At 51.1% G+C, this 25,806-nt stretch overlaps 1 protein-coding gene across 5 annotated transcripts in view; it reads left to right on the forward strand.

Moving 5' to 3' along the window:
- The window catches only part of VIT (vitrin), a 2,362,557-nt gene that overhangs the window by 1,566,575 nt on the left and 770,176 nt on the right, over positions 1-25,806 (forward strand). For all 5 annotated transcript variants that reach the window (XM_069607358.1, XM_069607362.1, XM_069607360.1 and 2 more), the window contains 2 exons: positions 21,157-21,195; positions 21,311-21,367. In XM_069607358.1, coding sequence (XP_069463459.1) covers positions 21,157-21,195; positions 21,311-21,367 — 96 coding nt within the window. The remainder of the gene's footprint in view (positions 1-21,156; positions 21,196-21,310; positions 21,368-25,806) is intronic.

Consider the following 25,806-nt stretch of genomic DNA (forward strand, 5'->3'; position numbering starts at 1 on the left):
GGTGTCACAGACAGAGGACTGTCCACATCAGAATCACTCACTCCTGACATATGGACCTGATGCACATCCAACTCGACATGGACGTCAGAGTGGTCATCAGGGCTGGACTCATTGCCAGCCAAAGACAAGATGGCCTGTAGCACATGTGGGTTTTCGTGGCCTACCACCCCACGACCCCCACTTGTGCCGGGTTGCTGTAGTGATAACAACCCTGTGTCAAGCATGACAACACCATCCTCTGGCTCCATTGCGTCATCATCTGAAAAGTATAGAGAAAAAAGGTCACTACACATGTTAGAAGCACACAACACACACACACATAGACATCACACAGACACCAAACACATGAAGCAGACATGTCACACACAAAAGAGAACCTGCCATGCATGCTGGGTCAAGTTTTCATTGCTTCTGTGATTAGGCTTGTAGAAGGGTGTTATATCGCTCTGAAGTGGGTCGATGCAGTGCAGCACATTTGTATGTTACTCACTATCCACATGTACAAGTACTTCATGATGTGTATCAGAAAATGTGAAGGCAGTGAAGGAAGTTGAAGGTCAACTTCAGCCATCACGTGCAATGTGCATGCAATGGGTAGCATGGCTACAAGCAAACCACCCCTCCCCCCAAGTGCAAATGCTGGGATGCCTTGCATGGCATCAAAAGGATGACCATAGACCTGTGTATTGACAGACAGTCTTGACTAGCATCAATTGCATCATGTGAGTCAAGTGACAACACAGCAGATGATGATGGGACAGTAAGCAGGACACATGATGAAACCTCAGGAGTACACGCACGTGTGAAGAAGACACTACACCAGTTGGACAGAGTCATTGGCCATGAAACAGGCTGAGGCCTGTGACCCACACAGACTGTCACACCCTAAACATGTGTGCGACGCAGGACTGAGCCACAGTGGCCATGGGAAGGCTGATGAAATGCCATGCAATGTAGGTCACCCTGGACACGTACTACAATGATCACCCAGTCAAGGACACATAGGGGCATGCATGAAATCCACATGGAGCATGAATGGGCACTCATGTTCCTGTGGGGCATCTGACCTCTGCACAGTCCAAGTGAGACACCCTGCATCAAGTACAAAGGATGTACCCCACAGCATCTGTCTGGCAGATTGGCTGTTGGAAGTTACACAGGACGCATGAACAGGCAAGTACTCAATGGCAAAATTGAAGCAGACCAGTGCAAAGGTGAAATTGGGGTGCAGAGGGGGGGTGGAGGGGCAAGGGAGCATGCCTAGGTGGAGTACCCGCATGCAGGCAGAGGACACATGCATGTCAGTCATGCTATGACATAGTCCCAGGGCTGAGAGCAAGGTCACCCCAGGCTACATGCAGAAGGGCCAGTGAGCTGGAACATGGACCGGAGGGGCATCCTGATGACCAGCATGTGAGTAGGGTGCAATAGTGGTGATGCGGACAGTCCCCGTCCGCTCCACAGGTCCACCATCCTGCAGAGCAGCCATGCATCAGTGAAGCATTGCATTACTTGCACATCAGAACCATGTACACATGACATGTAGTGGCAGTCATGCACAACACATCACACAAGTAAAACACACATGTCCTCAACAAACACGCAGCAACACTCACTGGACTGGGCATCAAAGTCCAGCATCTTGCCCACTCCTTCGACCGATTCATGTGGTATGAACTCCGCAACAAGTGACTCGTGCGGAGTGAGGTCTTCCTCCTCAGGTGCAGGCCCACTGCCAGTCACCAGAGTCAAGTTGTAATTTGAGGCACGCTTAGCCTTAGCGCTGCATTTGAGGTAATTCCAACGCTTTTTGCACTCTTGTACAGTGCGCCCCTCATGGCCGAATGCACTCACATGTTCTGCAACTTGCTTCCAGTGGGTATCACGGTGGGCAGCCGTAGTCTGACAATTAGGCCCCACTAGCATGTCACGGCTGTGGTCCCGCACGTAGTCCAAGAGGAAGTCCAGTTCCTGGTTGCAGAAAGGCTTCTTCCTCGACATGCAGTAGGTCGTGGCTGTGTGTGGGGTCCCAGCCTGTGCTGCAGGTGCAACCTTCCTCCTCTTGGATTGTGGCGCAGACCCTGGCTGGCAAATGCCACCCTGATCAGTATGGCCAGTGGCACCGGTGGATTGAGCCAAGGGAGTGGCAGTTGGAGGGACGACCAAAGGCCTGACTTGCGTCAGTGGCAGCTGGGTGCCCTCTAATGGACCCTGCGCAGCAACATCCACTGTGGTAGGGTCATTGACCGCGACTGTCCTGGTTAGCAGACTCACAACCGGGGTGTTCTTGGCTGCATCTGCCCTTGCACTTGCCAACACCCGGCTGGTCGGGGCAGCAGATGACATTACTGTCCCACGGACACGTGTCTCGGTCAGGGCAGCCCTGCATGCACCTACGGTTTGCCTCCTGCCCTGTTGGAAATCTTCCAAGGACTCTTCAAGTGCCAACGCAGCCTGCGCTGGCAGACCCTGAGCCTGGGTGGTGGTGTCCACAGCTGCACCTGCAGCTACCACTACCCTTGGGCCCGTGGCAGTCGATGAAACGGACTGCCGGGTCACACGGGCGCCAGTGCCAGATGCAGAAGCTGCATCTCCCTGAACCACAGGGTGTGGTGGCATGACTGCACTGACACATTGAACATTATCGTGCACAAGTGGCGCACCCCTGCCTCTTCCCCCTCTGCGGCCACCCTGGACATCCTGGAGTCCCCCTACTCCCTGGTCACCCCGGCCACGTCCCTGACCACGCCCGCCATGAGGAGTATGCCCAGCTGAGGCGCCCCTCACCTTTGGTGGCCTCCCAACCATGGCACAGATGGAGTAGTGCCGGCATAGATGGAGGAGTGCCAATGGGAGGTGTACACCACAATTGTCCTGGGCAATTGGGGTGAAGGGGGTGGGATGCAAGATGTTAACAGCACCCCTGCACCTGCAAGGCTGTATGTGACCCCGGTGATGTAGTGACGGGTCACACAATGCTCAGGCACCCCAAAACTGCAGTAAAACTGTGCACGCAACCCCTGCAGCCTACATGCGTGGAATTAACCTCCCGCAGTACGCGGTGGAACCCAGGAACATGAAAAACGCATACGCATGGGACACACAGGCTACTATGACCTCGAAAATGGGTACGCGATACACAGGGGCACCCGCAGTGGGAAAAATAGCGTGCGCGACTCACCGCCAGACTAACGCGATGATGAAAAACACGCGTGGCCAATACCCCCGCCAAAAGAAGAGATACGTCCTTGATCCGCTGTGAAGTTGTGATGGCGCGCGAAACAACATGAAGTAGCAACACACACGTTGGTCTCCACGAAAGGCATGTACAGCGAACTGCTGGCCCGCTCACCTTTAACCCGTGCTGAGGGAAACACCCGTGCACATCGCGTCACTTACGCACTTAGGCTCTTTCCTCGAATTACACAATTCACTCACGGACGTGTGTTTTTTTTCACGTGCTGATCTACTATGCACCCGTGTTGAGGGAAACGCCCGTGCACGCTACGTCACCGACGCGCTTACGTGCTAAGGGCCTTTCCTCGAATTACACGCTGAGGTGCAATTTTTTCACATGCCAAATCATTCCGTATCAAGCTGGCCACGAACAACACACGGAAGACCACGCTCCTGCCCAGAAGGCCATATTCCTGCCCCCCGGAGCCCCGAGCACGCTCCCACCTGCCATCTGTTGCTGCCCACGTGCCCTGCTATTTGGTGCCTGCACGTCAGCCAGGGGTGCAGTTGCTGTGACCACCCCTGCTGGAACTGAAGACTCCCGACTGGGACACCATCGCTCCACAGCCCAGCCCCAGGACCCAGTTGCCCACCCACACCTACCTCTGGGGTTACCATGTAGGACACTAGACCATCTGGCACCACTGGCAACCCCCAGGCAGAGAGGCAGAGGGCCACCAGCTTCAGTGCCAGTGAAGTTGGTGTCCTGGTGGAGCAAGTCCTGGGGCAGCATGATGCCCTCTTTGGAAGTTCACGCGCTGACAATGGACGGAAGAGGATCGAGATGGACATTGTGACTGCCATCAACGAGGAGGGGGTGGCAGTCCGCAAGATCAAACATGTCCGGAAGCGCTGGGAGGACTTCACGTCCAGGACCCTCAACAAGGCTCGGCTGGAGACGCAAGGCCCGGCTCCCCTCCCACGTTGTCATCTCGTCAGGGAGTGAGGAGTCTGGTGCCGCGTCCCAGGCCGCAGCTGCCGAGGGTATGTCCAAGACGCCGAGGTCGGAGGTGGACTCCTCGGCAGCAGAAGGGGCAGCTGAGACCCCACAGGGTCCGACGGAGGAAGATGGCATGGAGTCATCAAGATTGGTAGGGGGTTTGGTGGAGGAGGAGGCTGTGGAAGGGACACATACGGGGTCTGGAGGTGGGGATTCCACTGGTGTTAGTGGTGCAGTGCAGGGACAGGAGGCAGCACAGGCCCCGCGGAGGTGCCTGTGTGTAATCTTGTCCCCGATCCTGTGACTGCATCATCCTGCACCAGCAGGGATGCCTACGTCCAGACCCGTTTTCAGGGAGGGGATGAGCGCACAACAACTGGCCTTCCTCTCCCTGCAGACGTGGTAATCCAGGACCGGGTTGAGGCTGTCCTGGCTGTGATGGCGTTGCATCAATGGGGCATGCGAGGTGACCTGCAGTGTTTTTGTGAAGACACTGCACGTCATCTCGGATGCCTCGTTGACTGCGGTGACCTACTGGGATGGGTCACCAGGGCTGGAATCCTCCGTATGCTGGACCTTATTCCGACCCCCTCCTCACCTGAACCCCCTATGTGCCAGTCGTCCTCCATGCCATCTTCCCACCCATGTATCACCTGGGTACCCTGTGGAGCTGCCTCTGACCCAGCGGCCAGGCTGGTGGAGGACACATCCCTGCCACAGTCGGGAGTCGGACGTCCAGCAGGAGTGGCCACCACGACAACTGCACCCCAGCTGGAGGAGGACGTGCAGGCCACAAGAGCCAGGGCACAGACACAGCAGCAGCAACAAGGTGGGAGCGATGATGGCTCGGGGCCATCAACATCGGAGGGGCAGGCATCGGCCATAGGGCAGGAGGACCCAGGATTGGAAGTGTCTTCCGTGTGGCAGCGGTTGGGCCAGGCCATAGGTGCGGAGTGCGGTGGGCAGAAGAGGCACGGCTCACAATGGTCAGGGCGGAGAACTCCATGCGGAGGGCACTGAGGCGGGCCGAGTTGGAGTTAGAGTCCAACATGGCATCGTCCCTGCGAACCCTCGGGCCATGGAAGAGGACAGCCTTCAGGACATTGAGCAGGAGTTCGATGATGCCCTGGCCCGGGACATTGGAAAGTGAGCCGTCGGACTAGCCCGCCGCCATTGTAAATAGTTTTTAGTGTTAGGTTTCATTTTCGTAGTGGCAGTCATGCACAACACATCACACAAGTAAAACACACATGTCCTCAACAAACACGCAGCAACACTCACTGGACTGGGCATCAAAGTCCAGCATCTTGCCCACTCCTTCGACCGATTCATGTGGTATGAACTCCGCAACAAGTGACTCGTGCGGAGTGAGGTCTTCCTCCTCAGGTGCAGGCCCACTGCCAGTCACCAGAGTCAAGTTGTAATTTGAGGCACGCTTAGCCTTAGCGCTGCATTTGAGGTAATTCCAACGCTTTTTGCACTCTTGTACAGTGCGCCCCTCATGGCCGAATGCACTCACATGTTCTGCAACTTGCTTCCAGTGGGTATCACGGTGGGCAGCCGTAGTCTGACAATTAGGCCCCACTAGCATGTCACGGCTGTGGTCCCGCACGTAGTCCAAGAGGAAGTCCAGTTCCTGGTTGCAGAAAGGCTTCTTCCTCGACATGCAGTAGGTCGTGGCTGTGTGTGGGGTCCCAGCCTGTGCTGCAGGTGCAACCTTCCTCCTCTTGGATTGTGGCGCAGACCCTGGCTGGCAAATGCCACCCTGATCAGTATGGCCAGTGGCACCGGTGGATTGAGCCAAGGGAGTGGCAGTTGGAGGGACGACCAAAGGCCTGACTTGCGTCAGTGGCAGCTGGGTGCCCTCTAATGGACCCTGCGCAGCAACATCCACTGTGGTAGGGTCATTGACCGCGACTGTCCTGGTTAGCAGACTCACAACCGGGGTGTTGTTGGCTGCATCTGCCCTTGCACTTGCCAACACCCGGCTGGTCGGGGCAGCAGATGACATTACTGTCCCACGGACACGTGTCTCGGTCAGGGCAGCCCTGCATGCACCTACGGTTTGCCTCCTGCCCTGTTGGAAATCTTCCAAGGACTCTTCAAGTGCCAACGCAGCCTGCGCTGGCAGACCCTGAGCCTGGGTGGTGGTGTCCACAGCTGCACCTGCAGCTACCACTACCCTTGGGCCCGTGGCAGTCGATGAAACGGACTGCCGGGTCACACGGGCGCCAGTGCCAGATGCAGAAGCTGCATCTCCCTGAACCACAGGGTGTGGTGGCATGACTGCACTGACACATTGAACATTATCGTGCACAAGTGGCGCACCCCTGCCTCTTCCCCCTCTGCGGCCACCCTGGACATCCTGGAGTCCCCCTACTCCCTGGTCACCCCGGCCACGTCCCTGACCACGCCCGCCATGAGGAGTATGCCCAGCTGAGGCGCCCCTCACCTTTGGTGGCCTCCCAACCATGGCACAGATGGAGTAGTGCCGGCATAGATGGAGGAGTGCCAATGGGAGGTGTACACCACAATTGTCCTGGGCAATTGGGGTGAAGGGGGTGGGATGCAAGATGTTAACAGCACCCCTGCACCTGCAAGGCTGTATGTGACCCCGGTGATGTAGTGACGGGTCACACAATGCTCAGGCACCCCAAAACTGCAGTAAAACTGTGCACGCAACCCCTGCAGCCTACATGCGTGGAATTAACCTCCCGCAGTACGCGGTGGAACCCAGGAACATGAAAAACGCATACGCATGGGACACACAGGCTACTATGACCTCGAAAATGGGTACGCGATACACAGGGGCACCCGCAGTGGGAAAAATAGCGTGCGCGACTCACCGCCAGACTAACGCGATGATGAAAAACACGCGTGGCCAATACCCCCGCCAAAAGAAGAGATACGTCCTTGATCCGCTGTGAAGTTGTGATGGCGCGCGAAACAACATGAAGTAGCAACACACACGTTGGTCTCCACGAAAGGCATGTACAGCGAACTGCTGGCCCGCTCACCTTTAACCCGTGCTGAGGGAAACACCCGTGCACATCGCGTCACTTACGCACTTAGGCTCTTTCCTCGAATTACACAATTCACTCACGGACGTGTGCTTTTTTTCACGTGCTGATCTACTATGCACCCGTGTTGAGGGAAACGCCCGTGCACGCTACGTCACCGACGCGCTTACGTGCTAAGGGCCTTTCCTCGAATTACACGCTGAGGTGCAATTTTTTCACATGCCAAATCATTCCGTATCAAGCTGGCCACGAACAACACACGGAAGACCACGCTCCTGCCCAGAAGGCCATATTCCTGCCCCCCGGAGCCCCGAGCACGCTCCCACCTGCCATCTGTTGCTGCCCACGTGCCCTGCTATTTGGTGCCTGCACGTCAGCCAGGGGTGCAGTTGCTGTGACCACCCCTGCTGGAACTGAAGACTCCCGACTGGGACACCATCGCTCCACAGCCCAGCCCCAGGACCCAGTTGCCCACCCACACCTACCTCTGGGGTTACCATGTAGGACACTAGACCATCTGGCACCACTGGCAACCCCCAGGCAGAGAGGCAGAGGGCCACCAGCTTCAGTGCCAGTGAAGTTGGTGTCCTGGTGGAGCAAGTCCTGGGGCAGCATGATGCCCTCTTTGGAAGTTCACGCGCTGACAATGGACGGAAGAGGATCGAGATGGACATTGTGACTGCCATCAACGAGGAGGGGGTGGCAGTCCGCAAGATCAAACATGTCCGGAAGCGCTGGGAGGACTTCACGTCCAGGACCCTCAACAAGGCTCGGCGCCTCTTGAAGGCAGCAGATGCCAAGGGGTGCCGGGCCCACCTGACCGACAACCAGATGAGGGTCCTGGAACACATACGCCCAGCGCTCCACGTCCAGGTCCTTGAGAGGCAGACCCGTCTGGAGTCGAGCGGTAAGTGTTCATGCATGCTGATCGGACGCTGTGCGTCTTGTGGTGTGCCAGGAGTGTGCAGGTTGCACATATGTCTTTGTAGGGACATGTATGGCTGCGTATGTACAGGGACGTGAACTTGCCACATGTGATACCTATCAAGTGTGAGACACATCGATGGTGTATGTGTTGGTAAGCATGCTGTGCGAACGTATGTGTGGGTGCACACATGTAATGAATTATGAGTATATACTGTGGCATGGTTGTGGTGTCACACATGGATGCTGGTTCATGCTGCATGTATCTGCACTATGTACGTGTGCATGTGGGTGCATTTGACAAGTGTGCAACTGTGATGCAACATGGATGCATGTGACACTGACATGTCGAAGGCTGAATGCGAGATGTGACATGGATGGCGTCCTCATCAGTGCGACAGTTGGTGGAGATGTACACATGCATGTAAGTCTGGTGGCGTGTGTGCATGTGTTGTGCACTTCCCGTGTTTCATGTGACGTCAGGCTCACCTTCGGCTGCTCGTGCTGTTGTTTGTGTATGGACGGTGCTGCCTGGTGCAAGATTCCTGTTGATTTGCTTATGTGTGTGAGTTGAAATGACATGTGTGTTGCGGAGTGCGATGCCATGTCTGTAGTTTTACACTGCCACTCATGTGCAACTGTCATGTGTGTATCAGTCCAGTGCCCTGATGCCTGTGTTCTATCTCTCCCTGTCTGCAGCGTCAACTGATGAAGAGGGCGGAGAGGGTGCTGTGGAGCAAAGCGGCAGGGATCGCACCACCAGCTGGAGACGCAAGGCCCGGCTCCCCTCCCACGTTGTCATCTCGTCAGGGAGTGAGGAGTCTGGTGCCGCGTCCCAGGCCGCAGCTGCCGAGGGTATGTCCAAGACGCCGAGGTCGGAGGTGGACTCCTCGGCAGCAGAAGGGGCAGCTGAGACCCCACAGGGTCCGACGGAGGAAGATGGCATGGAGTCATCAAGATTGGTAGGGGGTTTGGTGGAGGAGGAGGCTGTGGAAGGGACACATACGGGGTCTGGAGGTGGGGATTCCACTGGTGTTAGTGGTGCAGTGCAGGGACAGGAGGCAGCACAGGCCCCGCGGAGGTGCCTGTGTGTAATCTTGTCCCCGATCCTGTGACTGCATCATCCTGCACCAGCAGGGATGCCTACGTCCAGACCCGTTTTCAGGGAGGGGATGAGCGCACAACAACTGGCCTTCCTCTCCCTGCAGACGTGGTAATCCAGGACCGGGTTGAGGCTGTCCTGGCTGTGATGGCGTTGCATCAATGGGGCATGCGAGGTGACCTGCAGTGTTTTTGTGAAGACACTGCACGTCATCTCGGATGCCTCGTTGACTGCGGTGACCTACTGGGATGGGTCACCAGGGCTGGAATCCTCCGTATGCTGGACCTTATTCCGACCCCCTCCTCACCTGAACCCCCTATGTGCCAGTCGTCCTCCATGCCATCTTCCCACCCATGTATCACCTGGGTACCCTGTGGAGCTGCCTCTGACCCAGCGGCCAGGCTGGTGGAGGACACATCCCTGCCACAGTCGGGAGTCGGACGTCCAGCAGGAGTGGCCACCACGACAACTGCACCCCAGCTGGAGGAGGACGTGCAGGCCACAAGAGCCAGGGCACAGACACAGCAGCAGCAACAAGGTGGGAGCGATGATGGCTCGGGGCCATCAACATCGGAGGGGCAGGCATCGGCCATAGGGCAGGAGGACCCAGGATTGGAAGTGTCTTCCGTGTGGCAGCGGTTGGGCCAGGCCATAGGTGCGGAGTGCGGTGGGCAGAAGAGGCACGGCTCACAATGGTCAGGGCGGAGAACTCCATGCGGAGGGCACTGAGGCGGGCCGAGTTGGAGTTAGAGTCCAACATGGCATCGTCCCTGCGAACCCTCGGGCCATGGAAGAGGACAGCCTTCAGGACATTGAGCAGGAGTTCGATGATGCCCTGGCCCGGGACATTGGAAAGTGAGCCGTCGGACTAGCCCGCCGCCATTGTAAATAGTTTTTAGTGTTAGGTTTCATTTTCGTTTTGATTTATTTTGGGGTGATTGGACTATGCCCTGCACTTTTGTATATAGTTCTTTTCTTAGGTAGTTTTTTGGATAGGTTTCATTTCTTTCGTTGGGCTCATGGACCCTGGATGAACTCGGTGTACATAGTTGAACAGTGGATCATGTGAAGATTTTATTTTATTAATCACCATGGATCAATGGATTTTTCAATTTACGTTTCCTTTGGATTTCATTTGGTGAACCGTGAGATTGGACACATGTTTTTTTTCATCACTTTGGATTGGTTCTTCATATGTTTTTTTATTCTGTTTCGGACATACATTTCATTTCATCGTTTGAAATATGTTTTATGCTTTCATTTAATTTCAACCATTTTGTTAATAATACATTTTGGTGTCTTACTTCCATGTGTGGTATTCACTCATTGGTTTACTGCATGTGAAAAAGTGGATTTAGACAATCACTTGCACCCAGTGTGTGTGTGTGAGGGACATGTTTTGATGTACATACTTCACTTTCATTTTGTGTCATGGAATAGCCATTTCAGTGTGGGGTGTATTGGGGACTTGATTGCCTCTCAAGACTGGGGTGGCGTGCTGTGGGATTTTGGTGCACTTGAGGCCCATGATTGTGCATCTTTATGACGTGTTATGAGTAGGGGCCTGCTGGCAGGTGCCCGTCAATGCTGGGTGGGTGGGGGTGCTGAGGGACATGAGTCGGGGCCTGCTGGCAGGTGCTCCTCAATGCTGGGTGGGTGGGGGCGCAGGGGGACATGAGTCGGGGCCTGCTGGCAGGTGCCCGTCAATGCTGAGTGGGTGGGGTGCAGGAGGACATGAGTCAGGGCCTGCTGGCAGGTGCCCGTCCATGCTGGGTGGGTGGGGGTACTGAGGGACATGAGTCGGGGCCTGCTGGCAGGTGCCAGTCAATGCTGGGTGGGTGGGGATGCAGGGGGACATGAGTCGGGGCCTGCTGGCAGGTGATTGTCACTGCTGGGTGGGTGGGGGTGCAGGGGTACATGAGTCGGGGCCTGCTGGCAGGTGCCCGTCAATGCTGGGTGGGTGGGGGTGCTGAGGGACATGAGTCGGGGCCTGCTGGCATGTGCCCGTCAATGCTGGGTGGGTGGGGGTGCTGAGGGACATGAGTCGGGGCCTGCTGGCAGGTGCTCCTCAATGCTGGGTGGGTGGGGGCGCAGGGGGACATGAGTCGGGGCCTGCTGGCAGGTGCCCGTCAATGCTGAGTGGGTGGGGTGCAGGAGGACATGAGTCAGGGCCTGCTGGCAGGTGCCCGTCCATGCTGGGTGGGTGGGGGTACTGAGGGACATGAGTCGGGGCCTGCTGGCAGGTGCCCGTCAATGCTGGGTGGGTGGGGATGCAGGGGGACATGAGTCGGGGCCTGCTGGCAGGTGATTGTCACTGCTGGGTGGGTGGGGGTGCAGGGGTACATGAGTCGGGGCCTGCTGGCAGGTGCCCGTCAATGCTGGGTGGGTGGGGGTGCTGAGGGACATGAGTCGGGGCCTGCTGGCATGTGCCCGTAAATGCTGGGTGGGTGGGGGTGCTGAGGGACATGAGTCGGGGCCTGCTGGCAGGTGCCCCTCAATGCTGGGTGGGTGGGGGTGCTGAGGGACATGAGTGGGGGCCTGCTGGCAGGTGCCCGTCAATGCTGGGTGGGTGGGGGTGCTGTGGGACATGAGTCGGGGCCTGCTGGCAGGTGCCCCTCAATGCTGGGTGGGTGGGGGTGCTGAGGGACATGAGTCGGTGATCACTAGTGCAAGGTGACATGTGGGCTGGCTGGGGGGCATGCCCATGGTGGATGGGCTGCCTGCGGGATATGACCAGGGGTGCAGGGTAGTCCCCTGTGGTGTGGACTGCCTGCACGGGCTGGGGAGGGGGTCAAGGGCACACCTGGGAGGACCCACACTGGCAATTCACGTGTGTAACACCCCACACACCCCACTGGATACACGTACCCCACTCAGACAGCGAAATCGCGTGTGAAAGTTCCCACGCACCCCAGGAATACACGTACCCTGCTCGCACAGGGCCAATCGCGAGTGAAAGTTCCCGCGCACCCCCGAAATACACGTACCCCGCTCCACAGGGCCAATCGCATGTGAAAGTTCCCACGCACCCCCGAAATACACGTACCCCGCTCGCACAGGGCCAATCGCGTGTGAAACTTTCCCCACACAGCGGGGTACGTGTATTCGGAGGGGTGAGCGAGGAGTTTTACAGACATTTTCATGGTTGGGGGGCTGTATGCTGGTCCACTGGCCTGTACGCCGTGTACAGGATTTGTGCGCTGTTCATGGCGCACGGGGAGTGGTTGGGGGCGCAACTGGTGCTGCTGCAGGGTCGCTGCGCTACTCTGCACCACGGCTGGTTATGGATGTTGAAATCCATGAATAAGGTGTGCGCGGAAATTGATTTTGGCGCACGCGGCTGATGCAGACTGCCGCACGCGCACACTGTGCGCCAGCCGTGTGCGCCACTTGTGCGCTGAATTCTATTAATTACCCACTTTGAGTTCCCCATTAACACCAGCAATTTATGGAAGCAGTGAAAACTGTTGCATACAAAAATGCCATTTACATACATTAGTCACCCCTAGTGTAAGTGTGTGGGTTTCCAGCTTGCGCATCTAATTGAATGTGGGCTATTATGGATAATATGCACGTTTTGCAGGTTTAGGTGAGGGAAGTAGTGTAGCCATTGAGAATGCACAGACTATTCAGACTCACCCATCCAACAAGGGAGAATGGCATCAAACATATATAAGTGTGTTATGGCTATGGAAACGATATGGGCTCTATCAGAGCAGATTTTGATCTTCACAATGCACCTAGTCCCATGTTTGTAACTGGTATGATTTCTGAATTATGAGTAAAACTTGAGAAATGTAGTATTTATTTTATCATGCCCTGCATTTGCCGTATATTGATAGCATTTATTTAGTTTGAAAATTAGCTCAAATAAAATTCTGGTCCACTTTAAAGCAGTACAATATTGGGCCGAATTAAACACAATTGTTATTTAAATCAATGCAAAAGAACCTCTGCTTTTCAAAATATTTACACTGATATGTTATACCCATCATGTTTTTATCAACTTTGTACAATAATCAGACAGTTGATGGAGAAATTAATATACTATTACATTAGAGAAAACAAATACAGTGATGGTGCATTTTGGCTTTCCTTTTGAGGTATATTTCAGGAAAACCTCTCTTCAAAGAAGATTTCTCTAAACATGCCATATTCTATTTCTGATGTGTAGTCCATGCAGTAGACACAGTCCTCCATCAATACAGAGAGTGTCTGTACCTTGGAGCTTTCTGCGTTTCTTGTTGTCAATATAAAGTTATTCAAACTTTGTCTTTGGGCTAAATGTACTCAAGGCCGAATATTGTTCTTGGGATTGCTTAGTTTGTGGCGCTAACCATACCATGTGTGTAACACTGTCTCTCACGTGTGCAGGTGACTACCAGCACCTTACTTGTGCACCGTATTCATAGCAATGGAAAACATATTATACAAGTGAAGCAAGAAAGGGCACAATTCTGGCACCTTCCACTTTGAATTAAGGCAGTATTAATTTGCCTTTGATTTTCTTCACACTGCAATTGTGGCACTGCTACCCCATGCCACCATAAAGACCACTATTTGCCTCTATGCAGATTCTAATAATCCCAGATAGCACTTGGTAACAGGATTCCCACATCAGCCTCACAAACAGCCACTGCTGGCTTATGAAATTGACAACAAACACAAATAGATGTGGAGAATGAAAAAAGAAACAGAATTTCAATCCCTTTAAAAATAGAATGGCATCTTCAGGAACTAAATCCTGCAAACAATATGGGGATTTTGAACATCACACATTTGCAGAATATCACTTTGTACTCCCACCACTGACGTGCCTTTTTTGTAGTAATAGCACTGCTTTCCTCCTAGGCTAGATTACATCAGTGTGTCCTATTTAATGCACACTAATGACATTTTACTTTTGGATCATATAGTGATAGGCCTCCAGAGCCAATTAGACATTCCTTTGCATCTTCAATGGTTTTAAAGTGTCAGTACTCTAATAAAAGGAAATAGCTACAATATTTTTGGGGCTCATTACCTAGGGCCGGTTAATGACTATAAATACGTAAGAAAGCGGTTTACTTCCCTTTTATGGTCTTGCTTGCAGAACTGTAAATAAGGCAAAAGTTACTTTTTAATCTTTGTTGCACTTTACTATTTTTGTGGGGCCTTTTGCTTTTGCCCCTCTGTGAAGCCTATCTAAGACACATGGCAGCTCCACTGATCTCTGGTTTCAGATACATTTCAATGATCATTATGGAAATTCATTTGGTGTGCCTGGGGCAACCCTGGTAACTGCTATTTGGCTCGAACTAGGCCATATCTCCATGCCCTGAGAAGTGCATGTCAGGGAGCATATATGTAATTTAGCTTGAAGGAATCCTCTTTAGAGTTGGAGCTGAATCTGTGGAGTGAATTACTGGATATAGTGTGCCTGAAATTAAAGTTCTAGTTATTTTTTAAAGTCTAAATAAAAGTCTAAGTACTTATCATTTGATATTTCACCAAAATAAACTCTGCAATAAATGTTTCTAAGAACACTTTGACTACTTTTAGTGTCAGCTTTACACTCAACGTTGTCAGGCATATTAGGTTAAACTAAGCCGTGCCGAATTACGGCGGTTAAATTGGTAACACAAGACAGACTTCAGTTCTTGTGAGCAAAGATGGCATGCAACTGTATTACTGGCACAAATGAACATGCTCATCACATTCTCTTTCGATGTTGGAAATGTTATGAGCACCATATTACGTGCTTGAAGCTAATATGCAAAGCATGTAAGGTCACAACAAGAAAAGCAGCAATGATTTATTTCTTACTGTGAAGATATCCAAGCCACAATCATTCTTCCCCATTATTTTTCCTTATGGTAGAACAAAAAGGGTAAGTGTATTGTAGACAACTTTTAGATGAGGGACGAGGCATTTGAAAATGTTTGGTGAAGAACCTGTAATTGTTAGTGTGTACGATTCAATTAATGCATCGTTTATATTCTCTTTTGCAGGAGCCCTCTGTTTTCCACTGTTTCTGTAAAGGTGTTTCTAAATAATATTCAGTAAAATGATTATTATTGCACATATATTTTCCAAATTCACTTTCATCAACTCAGAGCCATTGTTTTGTATCTTATAGTGTAACTCTGGTCAACTGGAGACCATTGTAGTTGGGTGCCTCCTTTTAACGCACAGTACAATAGTATTATTGCTCTGAAATGGGGCGAGAGAATAGCTCAGGGGCAATGTGTTTGTCTTGGAAGCAAGAAGGTTTGAATCCCTGCCCCGTGCTAAGAGAGTGGTGTCTGGTATTAGGTGCGTTAGAAATGTTAATGTTAAAGGTATTTGCACCACGCACTGTCACCACTACTGTGGTCCACAGGCACTCTGGTGGATCTGAAAAGGAGAGTGCAAAGAGTGGAGACCAACAAGGGGGGTTAGTATGGTGTAGTGGGAATAGGAAAGTGAGAGTTGTGATGTCCTGTTGGCCGCTTCAGTTCAGTTTGCATTTTTTGCTGAGCTTAAGTGTGGTGTTCGGGTCTGTGCCAAATTCCCATGTGTTGCTGTGCCGGGCTATGGCCTAATTCCGAGCCATGCCGGTAAGTATCGGTACTTTCCGGCATGGCATAAAGTACGACACCGGGCTGGTGCAAGACCGCAAATTTCGGCCCATTCCGAGCTCGTGGACACGCGCTTTTCGCCATGCCGGAAAAGGACCGAGCGGCCTGCCACAAAACACCCCGAAAAACCCCTACCGGCATGCTGCGACACGTAAACAACAACACCGCCCTGTAAGCTGTAGCGTCAGTGCATAACGGAGACCGTAATTTACGGAGACCGTAAATTACGGTCACCGCAATAAAAAAAAAGGAACCGGAAATTACGACATCGCACAGGAACGGGAAGGAGAGCGGCGGCCATCTTTAAAAACACAATCCATTGCCATCCTCAGCCGCCAGCACCCTTGTGAGGTAACTAAAGTCGGGAACAGGACCAGGCACCTCACAACATGCCCAAAGCACCCAAAAGAGCGGCGGATCGCATTCGCAAGCAGAGATTCTGCCCCAAGGAACTCCAGGCCAAGGTCGACTTCCTGGCAGAGCATGCCGATGTTGTCTTCAGCAGCGACATGCGTCCACCCTCCGCAAGAAGAACATCTGGGCTGAACTTGCACAGAGGGTGAGAGCTGTAGGCAATACCCCCCGCACCCCCAGGGACTGCCGCAAGCGGTGGGATGACCTGCGGGTGCGGGGCCTCCTCTCCAGCAACCGCAGCCAGGCCTTGCAGACGGGAGGTGGACCAAGTACCGCAGTCCAACTTGAGGCGTGGGAGGAGACCTGTGCGGCTCTTATTGGCACTGAATCCATTGAGGGCGTGGGGACCATGGAGTGCGGGGGAACGACTTCTGCAGAAGGAGATGAGTGTCCACAGTGTACACTGGCAATGTCCATTGCATGATGAAAACTGACCCAGGGGCCATCGAAGGCACCCTCTCGTGTTGCCCTCCCCCCATCCAACGCATCCCCCATCCAACACCTAGCTCGGCACAGTCGAGCGTCTCTGGGGAGGCTGCTGCTACCGCGCCTGATGAGTGTGAGCGCAGCCCGTCACCCATCTGGGGGGCCTTGTTGGAGGACTGCCAAGACACAGTGCACAGCCCGGAGCCATGCATCGTAACACTGGTCTCATGCAGTGACTCTGGGGATGCCCCTTCACCTGTGCACAGTCCGGAACTCGACCCGCAGGGGTATGATGCCGATCTCCCAGTCCACCCATACCGCCCCCTGCAGAGCATGCTGGACCAAGTGGATCTTCAGATGGTTTCCCATCTTTTGGCGGGTAGCGAGTGCATCAGTTGACGGATCTCATACAAAACTACATTGAGGACAACCGCCAGGCCAGGGCAGAATTTCATGAAGAACTCAGTCAAATGCGGCAGTCCCTCACCGACTGCACCACCAAATTGTGTGACTCTTTGACAGACAGCACGACCCGGCTATGTCATGTCCTTGGCCGCATAGCGAATGCCCTTGAGGCAGGCCATTCAAATTCTGAGCCACAGCAGGAGGACACGGCCGCAACCAGTGAGGCCACGCAAGGCAGCCCGGAGAGACGCACTCAGCGTTCCATGCGTCAGCGGGATATGCCTCCCCCAGACAAGGGGAGCAAGAAACATTAGGCATTCCTGCCACATGTGGGCTTCACATCCTACATGGGACGACTGCTCTGGAGTTGGGGGGAGGCAGGAGGCGGGTGATGGTTTGTTCTGGAGTTGGGGGGGAAGGGGGAGGGGGTGATGGTTTGTTCTGGAGTTGGGGGGGAGGGAGGGGGTGATGGTTTGTTCTGGAGTTGGGGGAGGGGTGAGGTGGGAGGGGCTGCTGCTGATGTATGCACTATTTTGTTTTTCTCACAATACACTATTGGTGTCGCAACCTTCAACCGTTGTGGACATTCATCATTGCACATTTGTTCATTGACTACTGCAGTGCATGGTGTACAAGTATACACGAGTCCAGTGCCCTGTGTGCCTATGTCATGACACCCTCTACTGACTTGTGTCCTGGAGATCTTGTCCACTGTAAGTACAGAGCATTACATGTCCCTCAAGTGCACTGCCTCAATGAACTTTTGTTGCCACTTCACCCTCCGCCTTCACTGCATCGTCCTGTGGTTGTAGCAGTACCATGTCAGGGGTGATAGCCGCTCATGTAGGGATGCACTTTTTGTCCATCTGCACATATGACATGGGCTCATTCGACACCAGATATCAGTGGATGGGTCAACCACCATTCCTGCTTCGCCGGCACATATGTGCGTCACGCAAGCCAGGTGACTGGTTCATCTACACGCATGCACAGGTATGGCCATTGTCTGGTTGCCCCATGGGCCTGTTCAGTGGGTTAATGACAGGGGTCATGTGGCTTGTTGTCAAGGGACAGCCAACAACAGCTGCATGTGTAGCCAAATGAGGTGAGTGTGTGGACTGTCATGGTGGAGAACAGTACTTGGCTGTCATGGCAGGGTTTCAATGATGGCTATCTGCACATGTCCATGGATGTATTGCGCACGATCATGGACACAAATATGTGTCCGATGCAATGGAATGCAGTGGGCGGTTGCGTCTACATGATGGTCCGTGAACGATGGTGTGGACATCTTGGGGTACATGTTCCTTAGTTGTATGCTGCTGTCCTGATGTCGGATCAATGTGGTGCTGTGTAGTGTGTAGAATCGTATTTGGGTGTGATGGCTGTAGTCTGTGGATCCTGGTCATCATCCTGCTCTGATCCATTCTATGGTGATTCCCAACACTCCTATGGGTGTGCCATGCCGGTGACGTGATGTTGTACCCCTGCTGCACTCCGTTAATTCCACTCCCAGGGATGGGTCTCCAATGTGGTGCCAAGCTGGGGGATGCCACATTGTGCATGTGCAGTGTGTCGTCCGATATGCGCTTACGGTTGTGGTGTCCGCCAATGAGTGGTGCTGGTGTAGTGTGATTAGCCCTTGTCAGTTGGTGGAGATGTAGTGTGTTGTGAGTGCCTTATTCTAGCAAAGTGGGAATCTGTTCGTATGTGCCGTTGCAGTGGTTCTGTGGCAGGTTTGTTGTCGGGGTGAACACCGTACGGTAGCTTCATCGTTTCAACCCAGTTGGTTCATGCAGGCACCCACCCCATGGCACCAGTGCACTTGCATGACACAGTCAGACGACTCAACCGCCAGCCAGGCAGGTCATCCTGCATGTTGGACCATGTGGCGCGGTAGCGTGGTGAACTGCTGGCCCTTTGAGTCATGTGTAGTTGTTTGGTGTCGGGCCCACTCATGTGTGCGGTTCTTGGCAGCGTTGGATTCCATCTGCACATAGGGGGAGTGGTATTGTTTGCAGTTACTGTCCGCCACCTGCATGCCATGCTGGTCCACATACGACCTGTGGGTGCTGTCAGGGGCACCATTGTCATTTGGCATGCCTCCATTTGCATTAGGTCCAGCTTTACTGTTGTGTATCTCATGGGTGGTCCATGTTGGGGATTGATAGGCCCTTGTGTGCTTGGGGAGGTGTAACAGCACTTGTATATGTGGCCGCCTAATGGACGGTTGTGACATGCCACTGTGTGCTGGTAGGTGCCTGTGGCATGGGTGTGGGGCACAGGCAACACCGTCACTTGTGCCAGATTGGCACTGTACATTTGTATGGTGCTCGCTTTTATTGTGTCTGTGGCGCAATCTGGTGGAGACAGTGTCACAGTCTAGGTGGTCAGGGGTGTCTATCTGGTAGGACTTCTCCTTGAGTGGCCGGATATGCTGCGTGTGCATGGGGGCTGCTGGGGTGGTAACGGAGGCTGCACTGGTGCTGCATGCAGGGCCTGTCTCCCCCTCCTTCTACCCCTGTGTCTCATCAGTGGGGGGGGCGTGGTGTTGTTGCAGGGGTTTGTGTGGTTGTGGCCTTGCTTGTTCTATTGGTGTCATCTTGGTGTGGGAGGGGGGTGGTGTGTGGGTGTGTTCCTTTTCTGCTGTGGCAGACTCCTGGCCTCCATCTGTGTTGCATGTGTGCACCTGTGGCTCTGGGACCCACTGCTCAGGGTTCTTTACTCCTTCTCTGAGATGCCTGTATGTACTCCATGCCGGTAAGGTACTTTACGGGCTTGAGGAGGCCGTAATTTACGTGTGCTCCTTACTTGTGATCAGCTCCGGTTTACGCCATGCCATTAATTTCGCCATGGTGGGGCGCGCGCGCGACCCAAGACCGATAATTAGGGCATTGTAGTTTACGGTGCCGTAATTAACGGTCTGAGGGGTCAGAATAGCATGGAGCGGAAAACCATGCCGGTAAATCATTACCGGCATGGTTTTTACCTTACCCCCATGCTCGGAATGACCCCCTATGTGTTGTTAGTCTGTTGTTGCAATGTGGTGAAGTGCGTGTGGATTGCTGTGCAGAGAGGTGGTTGTGTGAGTTTCTGTATGGTGAGTATGTGGAAAGTTGAGGTTATAAGGTATGAAGAAACATTTTTGGGGGAATTTTTTAAAAAATATTTTGTTGATTTTTTATCACTGTCTTTGCGTTTCTGTGCCCAACTTCTATGGTTACCCTATGTGTTTGGTATTGTAGATTGTCCGCCTAGTTGGCAGACATGTTGCAGAGTGGGAGCCCTCCTTTTTGTGACTCCAGTGGTTTGTGTATCTAGCTGGTTTCTGCTAGTTCCCCTCCCTGCGGCTGGTAATGCTTTGGTCAGAGGACTGATCCCTCACTGCCCATGCGCTTTGATAATGGAGGACCAGGTTAGGCTTATGGTTTCCTCCCGGGGGATTCACGTTTCTCTTTGGGTCCCTGCTTCCTAGATGTTTCCTCCTGAATCTGGAGCAAAGAGTCAGGTTTTGAGTAGTTTTCTGAACTCCAGATGATCCCTTGTGTTGTGTATGTGTTTTGGTACATTATTCCAGGTTAAAACTTCCAGGTGGGTGATTGATTAATTAATTAATCAATATGTATCTCTGTATGTTCCAGTATGGCTATAAGACCCAAACTATTACACACTGATAATGCTGACTGAGGCCGGAATATGAAGTTAGGGTTGCTTGTGGTTTTGTGCAGAAAGGATATGTAATAGCATTTCATTTTGCACTACCCTTTTTTTGAGGGACAAACTCTGATTCGCATATCGTGGTTCCCATTCTGTAAATGTATAATAGCATGAAAATTGATGGTTTGGAGGGATGGTCAGAGCAATTCTGGTGGTAGTGACTAATTAAAAGCCGTCCGGTCTCCACTCTTCATTTGTGCTTTTTTCCAGTATAAAGGAGTCACACAAAAAGTCTGACAATCATTCAGTACCTAGGAAATTATATTATATTTATGTATTAAAGCCAACCCCTCCCACCAAGTTGATGATGAGTATAGTCTGATCTTGGATATAGCTAATTGTCTCTGACTTCTCCATTAATGTTTTCTTCAGGGCACATTCAGTCTGCACATGGACGGGGGCAGAGCCAAGGTATGTCTTCATTGTAATTTATTTTAATCTGATTATATTTCATTTCTTTAATTTAATTACGATTATTCTAATGATTTGAACATTATACACTTACCAGAATTACATTTTTTTAAAGCATTCAGGTCCACATCATTCTTCACAAGAAACAGAAATGCCCCTCGTGCCAATACAGGTAAATCCTTTGATATTAATTGTTTATAATTTATAAACTATATACTAATGTTCAATTTTAGCCCATTCATCTAACTGTGTTGAGGGACGGGGCTGGACTTCAGTTATTTCCTGTGTAAATGTGCATGGACAAAACTATATTTGTGCACCACACTTCAGGAATTAATCAATTGGGTGAAAAGAAAACATCAATAAATATTTTGTCTGTATAAAACATTAAAGGAATGGTTCGGTCAGAAATGTTTATTGTCCCTATGGGTCGGCCATGTGTTTTTAAGCCTAAATCGCTCAATTTTAGAAAAATTTCCTATGGACCTTACCCGAGTTTTCGTCCATTAAACGCACGCGAGTACAGGCATCAGGGCGCTGCCATTTTGTGATAATCATATCACTTGCCGCATCGCCCTGGCTGACCTGCTTTTGCGGCACTAAATCATATCTCCCACCCCTGAGCCTGACATTATCAAAACATTCATATTCCCCGCCTCTCTCCGTGACGTTACTGTGCTGCGTAGGCAAACGCGCCCAGTCGTCTTCTACGCGACTTCACACACAACACAGCGCGCCACAATTCGGAATATGAAACTGTACTTTCAAATCAAATAGCAACACGGTACATTTGGTAAAGTACATTTATTTAACATAAAATGTTTATAGAATATTCAGCAATTGGCATATTAAATCGGAATGCGATTTCTTTTCTTTTCTCTCTATCCGCAAATCCTGTTCCGTTTTATCGTGAGTCACACGCTGTTCCTTTATGGTACACAGGGTGTTGGTTTTCGTTAAAAGAAGCACTTTGGGCGCACGGTGAATCGCAAGGCTGTTCCATCAACTAGACACTAGGCCAGCGTAAAGGTTGATATGTTGCTTCTAGCTGCTAGTACCGCGTAAGGGCATATGGGCCCTTGGCGATCGTCCCATAAGATCATCAAAGTGGTGCAGTTGTTTACGATGAGCTGCAGCTGGCGGTTGAAAAAACCATCTGCCGGGGTCTGAAACTGGTGGCAGTAGCAGTAGGGTAGGATATACCTGTTTTGAAAACATAAACATTATAAATAGTCTTGCCAGCCGATCTTTATTAATATTATTCATTTTATTTATTACAGCCGATCTGAAACTATTTGCTTTCAAGTGTAGTGCAATGGAGGATGTTCGGCTCTAAAATCAATGCGAAAACTAACAAAATAAATCGAGGTTAACACATAATGAGAAACGACTGTTTGTCTACATGCGTGTGGAATGTGGACCTGCATGCCCATGTGCCCGGTACAAAGACGATCCCACAAACGTTTTACTTACTCTTCATTCATTCATTCATTCATTCATCCATTCATTAATTCTTCATTCCGGTATAAAAGCGCCTAAAGAGTTACTTACATTATATTTGCAATTTCCATTGTGTTTCTGCGTAATGCAGTCTGTAAATCCCACTGTGCTCTTGACAACGATTTTTCGTATACTGAACTAACATGAAACTCAGTCTAGTTTCAGAATTTTCTGCCTTATCGTCTTTTACGTTATTGCACCCCTCCTTCAAATGAAGTCCTTTCGGCATGGTCCCTGTCTCTCAAGGCCAAAAAACAATAGAACCTTATACTGCCAGTGCGAGTTGTGGGCCTCTTCAGGCCGCCAGCTGAAAATCAAAGCCGCTGACCTTCACTCTAAATGAGCATACATTCTTACTTTGAAACATCCCGTGTAAAGCCATCTTTGAGAACTTGAATTTTCGAATCCATCTATGTACTAGGCCTCAATGTGCAAATGCAAACTGGCTTCTCTCCCATCTGCAACGGCTCATTTGGCACGTTCTGAGGCCCCCAATTTTGTCCTTGTTGTCCGCAAGCTTTGCAGCCCTAGAGAACCATAACTATGGAGACTTTTACTTTTTGGGGGAAGGTCAGGGAAAGTATAACATTCCCGAGGAGTTGAATTGAAAGTGAGATTTATTGTTTGTTTGTTTTATTATTTGCAATACGCAAGCCTCCCCTCGGTTAACAGTGCGCAGCATTTACATGAGATTGCGAAACTTAGTTACAGCAACAAAAATATATACATACACATATTGACATGGTCAGCGATATGAGGTGAATAGAGAGAGAAGTCAAAGATGACACCCAGGTTGTTCGCCACCCAGGATGGTGAAGGGAGGGGTTAGGGTTAGCATACTTTGTATGTACACTGTACAATAACATTTATTTACAAAAAGACAATCATATTACAATTATTTAAACCGGGATTTGTACTTCACAACCAGCTCTGCTTTGGGTGGACATGGCACAGTGGCAATGTTTGGGGCAATGCATCAGTGCTCTGCACAGAAATGTTTAAAATTCCATATCTGTGCTTCTCGAGTACAGCAACAATAAGGCTTTTTACAAAGTCAAACTCCATTTCCTCATAGACTGGTTTGATCACCCATTGCTTACTTCTTTTAGAAAACACCTTAGTGTAGCGAGGCATCCTTACATTACCCGTAGTCTTAGATTGTTCACGGCAGAGATTCTCGTTATGGGCCAAGACCGCAAGTAGAGTCCTATGTTTCATGCCCTGTATGCTGAAATGCAAGCGCTTTGGCCTGTACTTTAGGCACATATTGTGGAACACCTCCAAACCTCCTGTGTGACAGAATTCTCTCAGTCCCCTCAAATCTCTTGATAGAGTTTTATCGAAAACAATCTTCTCAATGGCTTTGTGTGTCGGTGAAGATGGAATCAACCACTTCTTCTTCCTTGCCTCCTCTGGGGACAAAGGGCCATGTTCACATTGGTGGAAATGTAGGTTTTCTGAACAGCGGTGAACGTTGGTACAGTAGTGCATCAGTGACCGCCATATTTCAAGTAGTATTTCCACTGACCCTTCACAAGTTTTGGAGCTCCACCAAAGATGGTTGTTGATAGACTGGGACCACTGTGAAATACTTTCCAAACCTTTTTTTCCCCTGCAGCCGAGATTTTCTTATTGATTGATTTAGCAAGATGCCATACATCAAATTGATGTTTAATATGTGGGAACTGCTCTCTCATTGGGCCTCATTCCGAGTACGGCGCTAACCAATGGCGCTATTAACGCCTTGGTTGACGCCGTACCCGGACCGGCAGCGCCTTGGTGGATGGCGGAATTACCGCCCCATTCCAAGGTTGGCGGGGCGGTAATTCCCCAATCCCCATTTACCCTTCCCCATTCCCATTCTTGCCCCATAGGGCATAATGGGAGTGGGGAAGGCGTTAATTACGCCACCGTAAATTACGGTGGCGTAATTAACATCAAGGTCCCTTAGCGCCATGGTTTTTAACACCTGCTAAAAGCAGGTGTTAAAACCTCCATGGCGCAAAGGGAACTTGGAGTATGGCGGTAAGGGATTACCGCCACCACTCTCGTTAGCGGTGGCCGCTATCCCTTACCGCCATACTCGGAATGAGGCCCATTGTCTTGGCAATTGAACTGTGTCTGTCCGTGGCTATGAGGTCGATGTGCATTCCCCTCGATTGTAGATATTCCACTGATTTTATAAATCCTAGTTTCTCCATGGCCACTGAGGATGTATAGTGTGTTACCTGCACGACCACCGAACTCACAATTTTTTTACTATCCATGTCCTGAAAGTGGTAGGTGCAGTACTTGGCAGAAAATCCAGAGCTGTCGCACTGTCCATCGCCGGCTAGCCTGAATCGTTTCCCTTCGAATGCACTTTCTAGAGACAATTGTTCAATTTTCCAAGCATCACTAATGGCCGGAAACAGATAATCATGTTGGTATTTGTAGTACTGCATTTTAGAAATGAAATCAAGTCCCACAAACTGAAAGAAAGACTCTAACTTTCTAAAACTGGAGCCACTAAAAAGTGATGCAGCTGCACACAGTAGATTGCCTGCTGGCAGTTTCCCCAGCATCGGTTGTGCAGACCATGAGAATGTATGTTTTAATCTACAGGCGGCATGTATTGTGACGTTACTGCCTTGTTTTTGACGAGTCACATGAATCAATGGCTCCCCACATACTTTCCCATCTGATGGAATGCCCACATTTCAGCATACTTATAATATCCATCAAACAACCAACTGTTGAATACTATGTATTTGCCCTCTTTCATTAGACTGTCATCCGGTATCACACTTGTTTCAGACTGCATCGTTGAGGACATATCAGCAGCATTGAAAGAAATATCGTTGATATCAGGTTCTGATGCGTCGGTGAATGCTGCTGCTGGTTCATTCTCTGTCATTTCAACATCTGTTACTTCAACATTGATGAGAGAACACAACAATGTCGATATCTTTTTTGGTGGCAATTTTTTGGCGGGTGTAGATTGTGTGAATTGATCTGCGACTACTTCCGAGCTATCCTCAATACATTCAGTATCATCTTCTTGTGGTGGTGCAGTCGCACTGTAGCAATGGTCCATTACAACTTTACTGGATTCTCCGGACACATTAATTT

This window comes from Ambystoma mexicanum, chromosome 4q, assembly GCF_040938575.1.
Source record: "Ambystoma mexicanum isolate Mex_15411 chromosome 4q, UKY_AmexF1_1, whole genome shotgun sequence".
In the NCBI taxonomy this organism is placed as follows: Eukaryota; Metazoa; Chordata; class Amphibia; order Caudata; family Ambystomatidae; genus Ambystoma; species Ambystoma mexicanum.